The sequence below is a fragment of the Phytophthora sojae genome (genome assembly GCF_000149755.1).
Source record: "Phytophthora sojae unplaced genomic scaffold PHYSOscaffold_9, whole genome shotgun sequence".
Taxonomy (NCBI): Eukaryota; Oomycota; class Peronosporomycetes; order Peronosporales; family Peronosporaceae; genus Phytophthora; species Phytophthora sojae.
In genome coordinates this window covers 2,935,733-2,953,368 of record NW_009258123.1, presented here as the reverse complement: position 1 = coordinate 2,953,368, position 17,636 = coordinate 2,935,733, and the positions used below count along the sequence as shown (strand labels likewise).

The following is a 17,636-nucleotide window of genomic DNA, read 5'->3' as shown; positions in this document are numbered from 1 at the left end:
AAATTTTAAAATAATCCCGAAACGGATCCGTGAGCAAACGTTAGATTCAAAACATAGCTAATAGCTGTGACGTGTTGCATAAACAATACACTTGATGTGACTAATAGCTGTCACGCAACGCAAAACTCAGCATGCTATTACACACCTTATATTATATACCATACCTTGACACTTTTTTTAAACTATAAATAAAATACAAGATATATAAGTTACAAAACGATTACGTTGAGAAGACACAAATTTCAATTTACAAAGGTTGCGATTCTTTTTATATTATTACCATCACATAATATTGCATCTCACTATGACATTATTAAGATTATTAATATTGCTACAAATGCAACATATTATATTAAACATTAGCTTTTATTGTGCTTTGCAATGATTTTGGCAATATGAGGCGAGATTTGCTGTATTTATAGCGACCACCTGCTAGATTTACGATAAATCGAGGTGCATAAATGGGTGGAGGCCTAGAATTACGCTAAAAGCGCCACAATTGCACTTTTGAAAGTGCAATTGTGGCTGTGCAGCTGCAATTCTGTAGGTTTTTATCCACAAGCACCTACACACACGGCAATTATACATAAGAGGGTGGTTGTGCTGGGGATCATGGACAGTGGTGTACTGGGCCAATGCATGGCTGCTGACAGGCCCTCCCAAGTCAATATATATATATGAGGAGGTGGATTTATGCATAATTTTAGCAGGTCTTCGTTCACACATATTTAGGAGCAGGCTTTGCCATATTTAGCGTCTAAAATGGTCGGCAAAATTACTGCAAAGCACAATATTTGGTTTAATATATCACTGATTTATAAATAAATAGTATTGAATACTTAGTTATGTAATACACAACTTTTAGACAAAAATGAAAAAAGTTTAATTAAGTTCTAAATAGGTAGAATTGTTAATGTTTTAGACAACATTGTTTTAAACTAAGGCGCGGTTCGCACGCATGCTTCTCTGTAACTGCAAGTTACCATTGTATCACGCAAATACGACCACGCGTACTATCACTATCTATGTGCTTCGCTGGAGAGCCTTTGATATTTTGTACACGTTTTAGTGTTGTAGTAGAAAATGATCCAGTATTTTGCAAGATTTGAAAACTGTAGTTACCAATGTCGCCACAACTATTCTTTTATCAAATATTTTAGTACACGTAAGGGGCCCGAGATAGCTTAGCACTTTGTTAATTAGCGCTCGTAACGCGTTCATCCTAACTCATTTTCATAGTAAGTTCTACTGTTTGAACTTGCGAGCGTAGATCTAAAAGTCGGCTTTGTGCAAATGCTACTTTGTCACTGCTTGCTTGGATTTATATAGTAGTTATAGTAGTGATAGTAGTAGCTGTAGTAGTAGTATTGCTATGAGCTATTACCAGTATTCACCCCATCTAGTGGGATTTGGATCCCCAGCCAAAAACTAGCGCAACAACTTAGTCTAGTTATATTGTGGTAGCTAGCAAAACGAGACAGTCCATTAAGCACTAATTACAAAAAGTGGCTTATGTGGTACAGTGGTACTTTCCATAGTTAATGCCCTAGAAACTTCATAAATTACATGAATGTTGCCTGTGTCGTCGCCTCCTCCGCTTATGTATGGTCTTAATGTTGCGTGAAAGTACTTTAGAACGTATAATTTACTGCGTTGACAGCCTTAACTCATGTGCGCGCGAAGTTTGCTTGTTGTAACATCGCACAAAGTCTACCGCACTAATAGTACGACTGCGCCTGTTACGAGTCTAGTTGAATATGAGAAAAATTAGCAATCTTATGTACTGTATTATTATTATTATTATTATTATTATTATTATTATTATTATTATTATTATTAGTAGTAGTAGTAGTAGAAGAAGGAGGAGCAAGTATACTACCAGTGCACGAATATAAATATGGTAACATCGTGAACTAGACGCAAGCAATAAAAAATACTGAGAATGAAAGAGTACAATGTCAAACATTACGTACGTTTCTGTCTTAGCTGTCACTACTTTATTGCATGTAGGAGTAGTGCTTTGGGATAATATCTTCAAGGACAATTTAGCACTAGGGCTCCGCGAAGGCTGGGATAGGAGAATTTACCTCTTTTTAATTTTTTAATTTCTTTTCTTATTAGCCACGGTCATCTCCTGCGCTTGCTTCGCAGCCGCAGCATCTGCTCGAGAATTTGCCAGTTCAAACTGTCAACCGGCAACATTTTACAAACTTAAAAATTCGAGATTTGGTTGAGATCTATGTGGAGCTTGTAAAAAATACAAACGAGTGCTATTGTACACTCTGCTTCAATTGGTCTCTTCAGTTCATTTTGTTCCTATACTGCTTCATACCAGTGTTGTCGGTAGCGCACCGGTTCGATCTGCCCGCGGTACCGGGTCATACCAGTGTGATAAGTATCCTACCGGTGCGATCTGCCCACGCATATAAACCTTTTGGAGGGCCCAGTGCGCCACCGGAGTCGTACCGGTTTCAAGAAAATGTAGATGTCAAGAGGGTTCATCGTTTGACTTGATGTACCACGGATATAATCCTATTTGGTCTGCGATAGCAGCACTAACGTTGCTTCCTATCCCAGTAAAACTATATTACTATGCATCTTGTGGAAGCTTTACGCTCCTGGGTGATATCGACTGCAATGCTGTGGTGGTGAACTTGTACGCTGTACACTGAACCTGTTTACCTGAGGCATCGCAGAGAACGAGCATGCTCTTTGTAGTAAGATAAAGCAACCGCGAGTTTAGGCGCATGTAATGAGGTGAAGCGATTCTTTTGACGTTGCTGCCAACAATTAAGTAAAAGCTCACGCAGACTCCCAATACTGAGAAAGGCCTGAGCGGCAAGTTAGAACCTGCCGTTGTATGTATAGTGCAGCGCGCGCTCGTATGATATCGAGTGCAACAGTGTGGTGAACTTGTACGTTGTGCGAACCTGCTAATATACCTGCTTACAACAGTAGGCTCTTTGTATATGCTCGCAGTAATGTGGAGCAACAGTAAGTTTAGGTGCATGTAATGAGGGGAAGCGAGATCTTTTACAGTTAAGTAAAAGCTCGCGCATACTCCCAATACCTGAGCGTCAAGTTATAGCTTCACAGCCGCGTGGGATAGCTGCGGTCGTCGTCTCCGTACGCATTGACGGTGTCCGGGCCCTGATTTACCAGGTGGAGGAAAAAATACACCGTTTACAAGCCCAGCTCGAGCGTGCCGAGCACTTCGCTGGTCCAAGACCGTATCCGGCACGATGAGCTGGAGCTTGTCCTGGTGCCCCCCCCACCGCTCCCCCCCCCCCCCCCGCGCTGAATGTAATGTAATGGGTAGCAGTAGCTTTTAGTGGAAATATTAGCAAATTATGGATTCGGAACTATAGAGGAGCTGAATGAAACTAGGTTTAAGTGAATGAAACTTCTTCTGGCCAATACTTTATTCAAGTTGCTCTGAGTGTTTACTTAAATGCAAGGTTTTATATTGGGTGCTACCTACTTAAAGCTGCTTTAAACCCATACTTTATGCAAGCCATTTTTGAGTGGATACTTACTAACCAGTTTTATACTGATGGCTCTCAGTAATCATTCTCCAATATATTGGTATGTTACTTTTTGGCTATTCGTTGTAATATATACGGCTACTGGATAATAATAAGGACAGCCTACGCGCCCAGGTTTCCCAGGTTAGAAAAATACTCAGATTTCTGATTCTGCAGGTATTGTCCAGGTGATGCCCCAGGTTATATCCAGGTATATGAATTATGAGCGTTATCAGATGAAAGTAATTTAAACAAGGATGGTTAAATTACCAGAACAGTTAATGTCCAGGTTAAAAACCTGGAAAACTCATGTGCGTAGTACTTGAGGAAAAGTGAAAATGACGGCCTACAGGCTGTGTCGGATGCATTCTAGCCATTCATTTCTTGTTTCAGTGTCCAGGTAGTTTGCAGGTGTGAAAACCTGGAAAACTCATGTGTGCACTACTCGGAAAAAAGTCGAAGTGGCGTCGATTGGTATCGATCGGAACCACACGACATGATAATGGCTTCAAAACAATCATTGTGTACCCATCTACTCGTACAGGTTTCTTACAGGTTGCAAACAAAAGTTGTCCATGTATTATCCATAAGATGCACTTCTCGCTGCTGCTCACTGTCTAGCTACGCTTCATCGTGGTGATCTTGTGCAGCATTGCCCAACGCAGCTTGGTGACGCCACTGGGAGACACATCACTTGGCACTTCGCTGTCAACGCACGTCCACAATAGACGGCACGCAAACACCCCACAGCTATCGCTATCTGTCTGCTTCGGCTCCGTCACTTCGATGTCGCTGTAAGCTTCATCCTCAAGGGGGCCTGCAAGGAGCTCGCTTGCCATCTTCTTAAGCCGTTTCTTGTTTCTCTTCCCACCCATGCTGTCATACGTCTTCACTAGCCGCGCTTCACGGTCCACTACGATGCATCCCCAATGAACTCCACCAAAATTGACCGGCATAAATACAAAAGCATGCGCCTCAATACCACTAGCAACCTCGTCCAGCGACGTTGGTGCGAGTATGTGCTTCCCCATCTTACCCTTCTTAAGAGGAGGAACCATCACCGTCACGTTGTTCTTGTAAGTAGACAGAAACACGGTAAAAGCCCGCAAGGCGTTGTCGTTCAGCCAAGCGGAGTCTCTGAAGCAGAAAAGGTCTGCGTAGGTCAGGTCGAAGCCAAAGCCATGTAGCGGTGTGTATGGCCAACACTCGAGTACTTTGCCAAGTAACAGCCCAGGGGGGGGGGGTCCACTACGATACCTTTCACGTCTTGGCTTAGCCATGTGCAACACAGTACCGCATTCCGGCATGTAGCCTGCCAATTCCACAGCGACTGCATCGCTTCTAACTGCACCCGGGTAAATCTGCCAACTTTCTCAATGGCGGCCACGTAACCTTCCGTTTCGCGTGTCACCCCTCCATCACTGTCCAGCTCAATCTCCTCCCCTTTTGCCAAACCACCTCTCAGTTTAGCTAGAGCGTCTTCAACGACGGACTCCGGTAGTCGGAAGCGCACAACCTCGCAAATATATTCCGTGTCCGACATCCACTGGATTGATTTTCCGTCACCTTTCTTCTTTGTTTCATGCGAAGTCAAAAACGAGCTGAGCTCGCGGACACCTGGCTTAATCAATTCCAGCGTTGCTGCCACTTCCGTCACGTCCTTATCTCGTAGTAGAGCTCTGAGTTTCATTCCATTGTTGTATTCTTTCAGCGCCAATGCTGCCTTCTCCCTCATCTGAGCACGATTCAACCGTGGTCGACCGACACGCCTCTTGTTTGTCAGTCGAACCTTTGAGCCTTTGCCTGGCTGCACCGATTCCTGGGCGGAGGCTGTCACTTGTGTCGGGGGTTCGTCTTCGTCATCATCTGGTCCTTTTTCGTGAGCTGCATCCTCTCCACCAGAAGCACTAGGACGAGCATTCGTACCCCCCGTTCCTGGGCTACCTCCACCGACTCCGTGGCTATCACTGCTAATACTGTTGCCCCCGCCACCACTAGCGCCAACCCGATCGGGGCCCAAATCGTCGACGAAGTCTGCATCAGCTTGCACCAGCGGAAACTTCCCTTGACGTAAGTCGTACCACCACTTATCAATCTGCTTCATCGCAGACTCGAACACAGTGTCATCGCATCGGACAAGCTCGCTGCTGATTCGACCAAACGCCTGCTGCGAACGCCGATACTTCTCGACTTCACTCAAACTGCCAGCGCTCGCAGCTGGATGCCCTTTGTAGAGCTTAGCAACGAACGGATTTTCCACCTCCATCAAGTCCTGTTGCGAGATGCGATTCTGTCCAAACCACCTATTCATGCACATCAATAACAAAACATGGTTAAAACTTGGTCAATACATGGGTAAAACGAGATACCTGGATAACACCTGGTCAATACTCATAGAAAAACTGGACATACCTGGGCGAAATGGATGAGAATGGGATGATGAAGGGGCTTCCACACACTTTTCTGTAGACGATTGCATGTCTGCACGGAAGCTTCATAGTCTGCGAAAACTCGCAGTCGCACACCCAGCCTTCCTTCTCGAGGAGATACTCGTTCTCCTCGCTTTGTACGGTGATAGTAGCGCCATTGTCCTTGAAAGCGTAGGTATCGACAACCCCGGGGTTCGTAGCAATGTCAAATTGTGTCTTCAGAGCAAATGCTACCCACCTCGTGGTCATGCCCAGAGCGACGTTCAACTCCTCAGGGTACGAGGCGTCTCTCAGGGTACCCGGCATACCGACCTTGGACCGATAGGCTTCTTCTTTGCGGCGCTGATATTCCAGAAGCACCTCCAGACTAGCGCGCATAGTTAGATGGTCTTTCAGCTTTCGCTTCAGCTTACCGAATAGGCTCTCGACACGTTTATTCGTGTGATTGCCGAAGTGTGGCAAATCGACACGGTAAGCCATCACCCACATCTCTCGGCACGCATTCCAGTTCTTGTCGAAATACTCCCATAGCTCCACACGACCATTCCGCGAGGCCAGACTCTTGAACTCATCCCGATGCCGCACATAGTCTTCCTCAGTTCTGGAGTATGTCATGTTCGTGATGGTGTGCTTCATCTGCGTCAAAACTTCTGCTTCGTAGGCTCCATAGGTCTGCGATTTCTTGATGGTTTCATGAAGCCACTTGATGACATGAAAGTGGCAGAGAAGAATCCGCGCCTCCGGAAATTTCTTGCGAATCACATCGATCTCGCGCATGTCCTTGTCGACGATGACTATCCGCACGAACCGCCAGTGCTCATTTGCACGCTTGAAGTGGTCGAGACACTTTGACATGTGCCAATCGCCATTCGTTTCAATGAGGGAGTACTGCACCGGTTGCCCTTGGCCATATTGATCCATAGCTACAATCGTGAAAAGCTGGTAGTTGTATCTATCCACAATTGATATGAAAACATGGTTAATACCTGGTGTAAACCTGGATGATATGCATAACAAAGTCGGGGGACTCACTGATTTGTCTGATGCGTGCAGTCCATCTGCAGAACCTCGGGAAAGTTGTCTACCATCGCGCGCATGTGTCCACTGGTAAACGAGATAACACCAGTATCTCCTCGTTGGCTTTCGTGAACGGAAGCTACATTAGCGGGCGACTCTCCATTGAAGTTCAGGATCATCTCCGCAACCGCGTCGTCATCGGACAGTTCCACGCCTGCAGTCATAAGTAGTATAAGCATCAGCACACATATAATATAGACCAGCAGCATAACCACTTGCCTTGCGTCTTCATTCGCCTGATCATGCTTCGCACGTCGTCCATCGAGACGCGGTGGTTCGAGTTCTCCCTGATGTACTTGTACACGCTGGAAGTGCTGGCTTGGGCGTCGACCAGGAGATCGATTCCGGGCATGAGCGGAGACTCGGCAGGAACCTGGCGAATACCTGGGTAAGACCTGTAGATGTCGTCGGAAATGGGGTGGTTGTGGCTGTAGACTTCTCGCTTCATGACGATGCCCAACTTTCCATCTCGGCGAAGGACGACTTGTGCAAGCATCTGGAACGGACACTCAGTGCGGCGGAGCTTGTGCGACGTCCTCTTCCCCGTCGATCTCTCACGCTCCTTCCAGCCGTGTGTGTAGATGTACTTCCGCTGATAGGGCTCCCACTCGTCGGGCACGAGAGGAATTTCTGTGTCAGGAAGCCCTCGGAAGCGGACCTGCTTACGCAAGTCTGCGTTGCGGCGAGCCACGTTGATGACCTCCGCGATGACGATCTTCTGTCGCGTCGCATCCATGTACTCCTGTAGGCTGACATCAAGCAGGGGCCACGAGTCATGCTGGGCCTTGAACGCTAGAACGTGCACCAGGTCCTCGTCTTCAACGTCGGAAACGGTGCGCTTCTTCCCTTGGCGCTGCCCGCCCTTGGTAGCTCCTTTCTTCTTTTTCTTCTCCTGGGCGCCCTCTTCTTCATCTTCTTCAACCTCTTCATCTCCGTCTTCCTCTTCGTCTGCATCTTCGGCGTCTTCTTCCTCTTCTTCTGCGACATCTTCTTCCTCTTCAGCCGCTTTCTCCTCTTCATCGCCAGTGGATGAGTCGCCTTCTGCAGTGGCATGAGGGCCGAACTGCGTGGCCCGTGAGTCGCGGGCATCCTGAAGCGCCTGTGATCGCTGCGATCTGGTGCGCGCGCTGGTCACCTTCCTGCGTGCCTCCTCCTCCTGCCGCGCCCGCTCGGCCATCTGCGCCTTGATATGGGCCGTCTTGGGGGTGCGCGCCATGATGCTGGGGTCTCCAGGGCCGAGCAGCCGCCGCACGTCGAATGCCACGTGGCTGGAGCTGGCCCCCTCGAATTGGTGGCTGTGAGGCAAAAGCTGAAATGACGGTAATAAAAAACGGGATAAATTATCCCTGGACAATACCTGTCGCCAGACCTGAATAATACCTGTTTTGCAAAACCTGGGCTAGTAGCTTGCCGTAATAATAATGTTACAAAAGCAACATTTTGGGGATTATTTCAAAATTACGGGCGTAATTAAGAGAAGGCCGCCCACCTGCATTGCGCTACCTATATCTCGCAGGTGAGCGGCCTTGGGAGGGTGTCGTCGCTCCAGATGCGTGAATATGCCCCCTGTATTCCGCAACGTTATTCGTCGTGGAGTGAGTCATTCATGTGCACATTGTACTTGGTGCTGATTGACCACTACTGGAAAACTTAAATACGAACTTGCCGCTGGAGATGCTCGAACACCAATTCGTGCTCAAATGCGATTTATAGATATAGTTAAGCAGTATTCGATAAGTCGTACGAGCTACAATGTACTCACTCATTCGTAGCCGTGATGGTACTCCTCGACATCATCTTCATCACAATTTTCGCCATCTAAGGGATCCACATCTGCTATTGCGGAGGTCGTAAGAGGCCCACAGCGTGTGGTACCTTTGGATTGAGGTGGGGCGCCTCGAAGTGACTTACTGAAGTCGCACAAACTGCCAACAAGTCTGCAAATACTATGAACTTATAATGCGCCAGAGCTCTCATAAAGGAATCGCTCACAAAGTGGCCTGCACTTATAGCGCTTCTTATCGCTTCCTAAACAGGAGAAAACAGCAGATAGTAAACGCGAGGCTCACACTGCTCCTCGCTCGTCATAAGATGCCCCCGGGCTCAGCGAAAGCGCTGTCGTTAGATGAAACCAACTTGGAGATGACTTCACGCAGTCCGCAGTGCACCCAACGCCTCATCAGACAGAGAAGTACTACTACCGTACTGCTAGGGTGAATGTCCTAGCTAAAAATTTCTATCCCAGCCGAAGCATAGCCCCACTGTGGCGACAAGAATGCGAATACAACTTCAATTTTCCATCAACTTACACTTCTTCTTTGCGTGGGGGTAGTGGACCCTCACTTTCGTCTTCGTCATGGTCGGCCATGTCGCGATTTACAGGCACTTGCAGCGACAAGAAGAGAAAGGCTAGCACCTGCAAACTCACGGCAATGAGAGCGAGCGCGGTAACGTCGTAATACCGGTTGGCATAGTCCATGCCGAGAGTCTTGAGGTATACCTCACCGTAGACAGGAACTGCCGGGTATCCGGGAGCGTCGAACTTCAAAATCAAGCCTTTCAGCTCGTTGGTCATGAGGATTTCGAACGCGTAGCTGAAGATTGATAGGTGCTTGAGCCACCCCACAGACGTTGGCATGGTCTGCGAGTTGAGAAGGAACCCGCCAAACAGCAGCATGACTAGCAGAACAACGGTCGCTCCGAGGTTTGCGGGCCCAACACGTCTTGAAAGCACGCCAACCAGGAGGCAAATAGCACCGGCCGCCACGTTGAAGAGCACCAACGTGAGCGAGAACAATAGGAACCGCTCCGTTTTGGCTTGCAGTCCCATGATCCAGTAGAAGATGCTCGCAAAGAGCGAAGCAGGTAGCACCCGCAACAACATCGTGTCCAGGGTGGCCTTGGCAAGGAAGTAGCTGAACGCCCCATAATACATAGCCCCGGTCTCGCGAAGGAAAATGGGTCGCTCGCCAATGAACAGGTCCATGGAGCTCATGCTCGCGAATCCAAAGAAAGTCAGGATGAAGTAAAATGCGCCCATGCGGTTCTGGAACCCAGCGAGGTCGTTGGTCACGTGGTTGAAGATCAGCCCGCCAAACAAAGCCAGCGACAAGCTCAGCGCAATGTGCAGAACAAGCAGCGATCGGTGACGGAGGATGTTCTGCGCCGTTCGCACAAAGAGTACTCGAATCTCAATGAGCATCGATCGGGGAGAGGTCTCGGTCTCAGCCATAAAAAGCGGTGGTGGGCTGCGTGGCGTGCCAGGCGTAGTTGGTATCCCCAACGTGCTCGGCTCCTTGGGTGTCCCTGCACTCACCGGCGACGCTAACATGTTGTCCATGCGCGGCGTGTCAAGAGACACCTCCTCCTTCATGAACGGTGAAGACTCCGCCCTCGGCGTCGGGCTGCCGATGGTGAATAGCGGGGTGATGTTTTGCAATCGAATCCGCGAACTTGACGCCATTGGTGCAGGTTTTGAAGAGAGGGGAGAAGGTTCACGCTTCATGTGTGACCGGATCATTGGGATGTTGTTTTTGTCAGACGCGATGTCTAGAATGAAGTCCGCTATGTTCTCGTGCTGTAGACACACGTACGACATCCCCGCAGTTAGATAATCTAACGTGAACATCAACGCTCGGAGGGAAATACAACACCAATACATACCTCTGGACACTTGAAACCCAGATCTTGGAAGTAACTCTTGGATTCAGCAGGAGCCCCACTATACAGCAGTTTCCCCTTTCCAAGCAGCATGATTTTGTCGAGTAACACGAAAGAGCGCGCGCTGGGCTGATGAATGCTAAGCACGACGATCCGCCCGTGACCTGCCAGATCCTTCACGAGCTGCACTACCGAGTGAGCTGAAGAGCTGTCGAGCCCAGACGTGGGCTCGTCCAGAATAAGGATCTGCGGCGATGTTACAAGCTCCATGCCGATGCTCACGCGTCTCCTCTCACCGCCAGACACACCGCGTCGTCCACTGCTTCCTCCGACCGAGCCAATGCGCGAGTTCGCGACGTGAGTAAGGTTGAGTTCTGCGATGACACGATCCACCATCGCATTCTTCACTCGATCCGACAGTGTCGGAGGAAGACGGAGCTGGGCCGAGTACGAAATACACTCGCGCACAGTGAGCGTCGAGTACAACGAGTCGTCCTGCTGCACGTAGGCAGCAATCCGGCGGTATTCCTTCGGTAGCTGCTTGCCATCCAGCAAGATCTCGCCAGCGAACTGCGACCGGCCGTTCTCCACCGCTGCCAGGGCGTTCAACAGCGTCGTTTTGCCCGAGCCACTCGGGCCCAGCAGACCGAGCACCTGGCCGCGCGATACGCTGCCCGAAATCTTGTGCAGAATGCGCTTGGGCTCATCGCCAGCCGTCGTCGTCGACGACTCCCCGCTACTGTCCGCGTAGCAGCTCAGATGACGGAACTCGAGCACATTTGCCGATCGCGACGTGAACTTGAGGATCTCCGTCTCCACGTCCTCCTTCTGGCCGCGGCGGATGCTCGCAGTCAGGCAGCAGGAGCACGCGCATCCGCACAGCAGCAGCGTCGCCGCCACAGCTGCGCACGCGACAATGGCGACCCACAGGCCGCTGATCCCCCCGGAGCCTCCGCCGGAGCTGCCGCTCCCCGAGGCGCTACTGCTGCCTCCCCCAGTGCGCTCGCACGCCGACGCCGTGCACGTGGCCGACAGCGGGATGGGTGAGCCCTCGATGACGATGGCCAGCTGCGTCGCGTTGGTGACCTCGATCTTGGCGGGCTTGCCGCTCAGCGTGCTCTCCACGAGCGCCTTGGTCATGGCCGAGCACTGCGGGCCGCACTTGCAGTCGATCTGCGCGCACTGGCCGTCGGCGTCGCCCGAGGCGAAGGCGCACTGCGTGATGTTGCAGTCAATGACGTGCACGCTGTTCACCGTCTCCTTGGCCTTGAACACGGCGGCCGTGCAGTTGGCCACGCCCTGCGCGTCGCGGTCGCAGCGCACGTCCATCGCGCCGTCCGGGAAGAGCGCCTGCAGGTCCGAGGACAGCGAGCAGCCGTACGTCTTGAGCGTCGCGTGCGCGTCGTAGCGGAGCCCCGTGACGCACGAGTAGTCGGGCCCGAAGGCGGCGCCGCACACGTCGGAGGCCGCGGCGTCCAGCGCGCCGCTGGCCGTGCACATGCGGCAGCCGAAGCCGCTGAAGCCCTCGCGGCAGTCGCAGCGGCCCGTGGTGGCGTTGCGCCGCTCGTAGTGCGGATCGCAGGGCGTGCCGCTGCTGGCGGTGGCGGAGGAGGAGAGCGACGAGGAAGACGAGGAGGCGACGGAGCCCCACGGCAGCAGAGCCGCCGCCAGCGCCGCTAGCAGCGAGGAGCGCATCGCGGAGCAGGGTCAGGCAGGGTCGGGGCCGGAATTGGGAGTGAGCCCAAGTGACCGACGTCAGTGTCGCGAGCATAGACCGACCAGGATTAGATAGCGCAGATTCCTTCAACCTACTCGACCCATACAAATCGCTATTACAGCGTGACCGGCAAACTGGCGAAAATCTGGTCGCGGTGATCAAGGTCCGCAACTTGCGGGCCGCAAGCAGCGCTCTGCAGTGGCTGCGAGAGCGCGAGCGGGGTCGAGCGAGGCTCAGTGAACCTCTGGTAGTAAAATGGTTAACCCAACACGCAGAGTGGTGGAGTTTCGGCGACGTCACCGGGCGACAGACTGAAGGCCATCGGCAGGGGTGGGCTGGACGCTTTCTCTGGTCCAACGAGGCTGGTTCTCTGGTAGAGAACCTCTACCGTACCGCGAAGAGGGAGAATCCTACTTGGCTTGTTACCTGGAGCTACGAGTCGTAGCTGTCGTAGCCTACGACACACAAGGGTGAAGCTTAAAAATGAGAGCGTCGCGCGTGCCGATCCAGTCTGACGTTTGGTGCGAAGCAGGTTGTCCATATTGTGAGTCTTTGCTCACAGATGCCGGTGCGTATGATGAAATGCTCAATGTGTATTCCGACCATCACGACCAGCTTTGCCAGCTTAGTATCACGAGCAGGAGGCGATTCGCAGAGACTTGGGACCGGAGGTCGTTTGACGCGCTTGATGTTGGAGCCGGTGAAATGAAATGGCGTTGAGTGTGCGGAACGTCGGCTGGCACGAATATCACACAAGTCCGTGAGCTGCCTCAGCAAGCAGTCCGCAAGAACTAGAACCCTTATAAGTCCCTTATAAGGGGTTCGAGTCCTTATTAAGGGGGCGAAGTTGACGCGTGCGGCGAGAGTGTTGTTCGTGGATTGCGCCGCCAGTCCAAGAGCCAATCACAAGCAGCGAGCCAATCACAAGCAGCAATCTCGCGGTTACCTGCACTGGCCGTTTACTCACGTGAGCGGGGCGTACCGCACCCGGACTTGGGGCCAGTTGCCTTTCGCCTCACTCGCCGACTTGCCAAGCAGCGCCCAAGCAAACGCCACCCCAAGCGTCACTCAACCCCCCAAGCTCGACTCGCCAGCCTCGCGCCACCACGACCATGGCCGCACCATCGGAAGCACCAGCCAGCGACCCGTCCCCGCCCTATGTTGAAGTGCACACGCCGCGACTATCGCAAGCGGGCGCCGCGGCGACGAAGCTCCTCACCGACGAAGATGCTGCTTCTACTACTTCTGCAGCCACGGCACCGTCCAGGAAGCAGGTGCCGCTGCTGGAGCTCTTCTGCTTCGCCGACTCGACGGACAAGCTGCTCATGGCTGTGGGCACGCTCGGGGCGATCTGCGCCGGCGCGCTGCGGCCCGTGATGGTCCTGCTCTTCGGCAGCCTCATCAACTCCTTCGGCTCCACCAGTGAGGCGGGCGGCGGGCCGAGCGACATCTCGCCCAGCGTGAACCGAGTCGCGCGCAACCTCACCATCGTGGGTGCGGTCGGGCTGGCCACGGCCTACCTGCAGGTCTACTGCTGGACGGTCACGGCCTCGCGCCAGTCCAAGCGCATCCGCAGCCTCTACGTCAACGCCATCGTCACCAAGGAGATCGCCTGGTTCGACGTGAACGAGCCCATGCAGCTGTCGTCCCGCGTCGCCGACGCCACCGTCACGATCCAGGACGGCATCGGGTCCAAGATGAGCGACATGCTGCACTTCACGTCCACGGTGGTCTCGGGCATTGTCATCGCGTTCATCAAGGGCTGGGAGCTCGCGCTGATCCTGCTGGCTGTGGTGCCGTTCGTCGCCACAAGCGGCATGCTGGCCAAGAAGGTCATTGTTGCGGCCACGCACAGCGGCATGCAGTCGTACGCGGAGGCCGGAGCTGTGGCACAGGAGTCGCTCAGCAACATCCGCACAGTGCACATGTTCAACTCGGTGCCGCACTTCGTAGACAAGTACAGTCGAGCGCTGGAAGGCGCCACAAGCGCAGGGATCAAGAAGGCCTTCGCTGTCGGTTGGGGCAGCGGGCTCACGTACATGATGGTCTTCCTCAACTACGCGCTGGGCTTCTTCATCGGGGCTGTCTTCATCGCGCGCGACAACCTGGGCGACAGCACGTGCACTGGCTCGGGCTGCTACAATGGCGGGAGAGTTCTCACGGTGTTTTTCACCGTCATGCAAGGTGCGATGGCCTTGGGCCAGGCCGGACCCAACCTCCAAGCGGTCTACTCGGCTTGCGCTGCTGCGTACGACGTGTTCGAGCTGATCAAGCGGCCGTCGCTGATCGACCCCACCAATGACGACGAAGGCAAGAAGCTCCAGACCGTCTCCGGCAACATCGACATCGACGATGTGCGCTTCGCGTACCCGTCTCGCCCCGAGGTGGACGTGTGCCGAGGCTACTCGCTCCAGATCAAGGCCGGCGAGACGGTGGCGCTGGTCGGCCCGAGCGGCAGCGGCAAGAGCACGGTGGTCTCGTTGCTGGAGCGCTTCTACGACCCGCTCGAAGGCTCCGTGAAGATCGACGGGGAGGACGTTCGCTCGCTGAACGTCAAGTGGCTGCGGCAGCAGATCGGACTGGTGGGGCAGGAGCCTGTGCTCTTCGCGACGACCATCATGGAGAACATTCGCCACGGCCGACCTGCCGCGTCGGACAGCGAGGTCGTGGAGGCCGCCAAGATGGCGAACGCCTTCAGTTTTATCATGGAGTTCCCCGAGGGCTTCGCCACAGAGGTGGGCGAGCGCGGCGCACAGCTATCTGGAGGTCAGAAGCAGCGTATCGCCATCGCGCGCGCGATCATCAAGAACCCGCCGATCCTGTTGCTGGATGAGGCGACGAGCGCCCTCGACACGGAGAGCGAGCGGATCGTCCAGGCGTCTCTGGACCAGTTGGTGGCGGGGTTGAACCGCACGACGATCATTGTGGCGCACCGCTTGTCGACGATTCGGGACGCGGACCGCATTGCGGTGCACAGCGGCGGTCGCATCGTGGAGCTTGGCTCTCACGAGGAGCTGCTGCGTATCCCGAATGGCCACTACCGACGTTTGCTGGAGGCTCAGACGCAAGCAGCCACTGAAGGTGACACGACCGAATCCACTCCAGTTATGGATGGAGCAGCGTCAACAGATCTCAATCACGAGGATTCTCATTTGGTTCGATCTACCAGGGCCTCCAGCAAGTCGAGCGCGTTGGAATTGGGCGACTACAATGGAAGCGATGCCAGCGAATGCGAATGCGATAATGTGGACACTTCAGCAGTGTCGTCACTGCGCATCTGGAAGATGGGGCTGCCCGAGTGGAAGTTTATGGCGTTGGGTGGAATTTCTTCCGTGTTCAAGGGCTCTGTTTACCCGCTCGCGGGTATGTTCATCGCCAAGATCATCCACCTATACTTTGAGCTCCAGAAGACGAAGCACGAAATGCTCCACGACATGCGCTATTACTCGTTGGCTCTCGGGTGCCTCGCTGTTGTTTGCGGTTCGTCTTTCACGCTGACCGAGTATTGGTTCGGCATCGCTTCGAGTCGGTTGATCAGTCGAGTTCGTTTGGAGGCGTACAGCGGTATGATGCGTCAGGAAGTCGGGTGGTTTGATCTCAAGGAGAACTCGTCGGGCTCCCTCGTCTCTCGGCTGGCTACCGATTCGGCTATTCTCCAGTCCATGACGTCGGATTTCCTCAACCGCAGCCTAATGACTGGGACGACCTTCATCATCATCTTCGCGATCGCGTTCTACTACAGCTGGCAGATGACTCTCATCATGATCGCCACGACCCCGTTCCTCGTCGGTGTCAACCGCGTACGCTTGCAGCACATGGCCGGCCAAATGAACGCAAAGAAGAACAACGACGCGGATACCGCAGCGGCGTCTCTGCTTTCTGAGGCGATTGATTCAATCCGCACGGTCGCGTCGTTCGGAATGGAGAAGGCTCTGGTGGCTCAGTACACGTCGTTCCTGAACGTGTCGAATGAGCAAGACAAGAAGGTGGGCGTCTCCGGAGGTGTATCGTTTGGTCTATCGCAGGCGATGACGTTCTGGGTCCTCGCCTTTGTCTTCTACATCGGTGGCATCTGGGTCTCTCACGGTACGATCTCCTTCGAAGACCTTCTCGTTGTTCTCATGGTCTTCATGATGGGGTCGTTCAGTGTCAGTATGGCCTCGCAAGGATCCGTGGACGGGGAAAAGGCCAAGCGAGCCGTCGCCAACGTCTTCAACATCATTGACCGCGTGCCGGAGATCGACGCCACTTCGACCGCAGGGACCGTGCTGCCCCGTATCCAAGGCGACATCGACTTCAAGCAGCTCACCTTCGCGTACCCGTCTCGACCGCACGCCGCCATCTACCAGGGCTACGACCTGTCGGTTCGACGCGGCCAGACTGTGGCGCTGGTGGGGGCGAGCGGCAGCGGCAAGAGCACGGCGATCGCGCTGCTGGAGCGCTTCTACGACCCGTCGTCGGGGGCGGTGACGCTGGATGGCCACGACGTGCGCAGTCTGAGCTTGCCGTGGCTGCGCGACCGCATCTCGCTGGTGAGCCAGGAGCCGGTGCTGTTCTCGGGGACGATCGCGGACAACATCGCTCTGGGCAAGCCGGGTGCGAGTCGCGCGGAGGTGGAGGCGGCGGCGAGGAGCGCCAACGCCTTCGACTTCATCTCCAACTTCCCGCGGGGTTTCGACACGGAGGTTGGCGACCGCGGCGCACAGGTGTCGGGCGGCCAGAAGCAGCGCATCGCCATTGCACGCGCTATTTTGCGCGACCCGGACGTGCTGTTGCTGGACGAGGCGACGAGTGCGCTGGACAATGAGAGCGAGCAGGTCGTGCAGGCGTCGCTGGACGCGCTGATGGCGCAGAAGCGGCGGACGACGATTGTGGTGGCGCACCGGTTGTCGACGATCCGGAAGGCGGACGTGATCGCGGTGACTCGTGACGGCGCGATAGTGGAGCGAGGTAGTCACGAGGAGCTGATGCGGGTGACGGGCGGCGTCTACCGCGGGATGGTGGAGCTGCAGTCGATGACAGTGTCGTAGGTTACTGTCATCAGGATCTATATTTTCTACACGATATGATGTAGAGTTTACTAGAAATCGTGACTACCGCAAGAACGTCTCCTATTGAAAATGCACTTTAATTTGTTTGAGTTCGCTGTCACTTAGCTTACTGAATGAGCCTGTTCCACTACAGCTAGGTTGGTGGAACTCAATGATTTCTGGGCGTTCTTGTTGGATT

At 53.4% G+C, this 17,636-nt stretch overlaps 5 protein-coding genes across 5 annotated transcripts; 1 reads left to right on the top strand and 4 right to left on the bottom strand.

Annotated features, from left to right (window-relative positions):
* Positions 1-4,141: 4,141 nt before the first annotated feature.
* Positions 4,142-5,214, bottom strand: PHYSODRAFT_523025 (hypothetical protein; the record flags this gene model as incomplete). The annotated part of the gene is made up of 3 exons (XM_009536858.1): positions 4,142-4,217; positions 4,260-4,729; positions 4,777-5,214. The coding sequence occupies 3 exons, from the start codon at positions 5,212-5,214 to the stop codon at positions 4,142-4,144; spliced, it is 984 nt and encodes a 327-aa protein (XP_009535153.1).
* A 694-nt stretch (positions 5,215-5,908) lies between these two features.
* Positions 5,909-7,050, bottom strand: PHYSODRAFT_522256 (secreted protein; the record flags this gene model as incomplete). The annotated part of the gene is made up of 2 exons (XM_009536905.1): positions 5,909-6,905; positions 6,986-7,050. 2 exons carry the CDS (start codon positions 7,048-7,050, stop codon positions 5,909-5,911), a joined length of 1,062 nt encoding a protein of 353 aa, XP_009535200.1.
* A 158-nt stretch (positions 7,051-7,208) lies between these two features.
* PHYSODRAFT_522942 (hypothetical protein) lies at positions 7,209-7,766 on the bottom strand (the record flags this gene model as incomplete). The annotated part of the gene is made up of 1 exon (XM_009536857.1): positions 7,209-7,766. One exon carries the CDS (start codon positions 7,764-7,766, stop codon positions 7,209-7,211), a length of 558 nt encoding a protein of 185 aa, XP_009535152.1.
* A 1,703-nt stretch (positions 7,767-9,469) lies between these two features.
* PHYSODRAFT_288565 (hypothetical protein) lies at positions 9,470-12,415 on the bottom strand. Its single transcript, XM_009536856.1, has one exon. It carries the CDS (start codon positions 12,383-12,385, stop codon positions 10,658-10,660), a length of 1,728 nt encoding a protein of 575 aa, XP_009535151.1. The 5' UTR covers positions 12,386-12,415; the 3' UTR covers positions 9,470-10,657.
* A 1,104-nt stretch (positions 12,416-13,519) lies between these two features.
* On the top strand, positions 13,520-17,437 carry PHYSODRAFT_521913 (multidrug resistance protein ABC superfamily; the record flags this gene model as incomplete). The annotated part of the gene is made up of 1 exon (XM_009536855.1): positions 13,520-17,437. The coding sequence occupies one exon, from the start codon at positions 13,520-13,522 to the stop codon at positions 17,435-17,437; it is 3,918 nt and encodes a 1,305-aa protein (XP_009535150.1).
* Between the last annotated feature and the right edge of the window lie 199 nt (positions 17,438-17,636).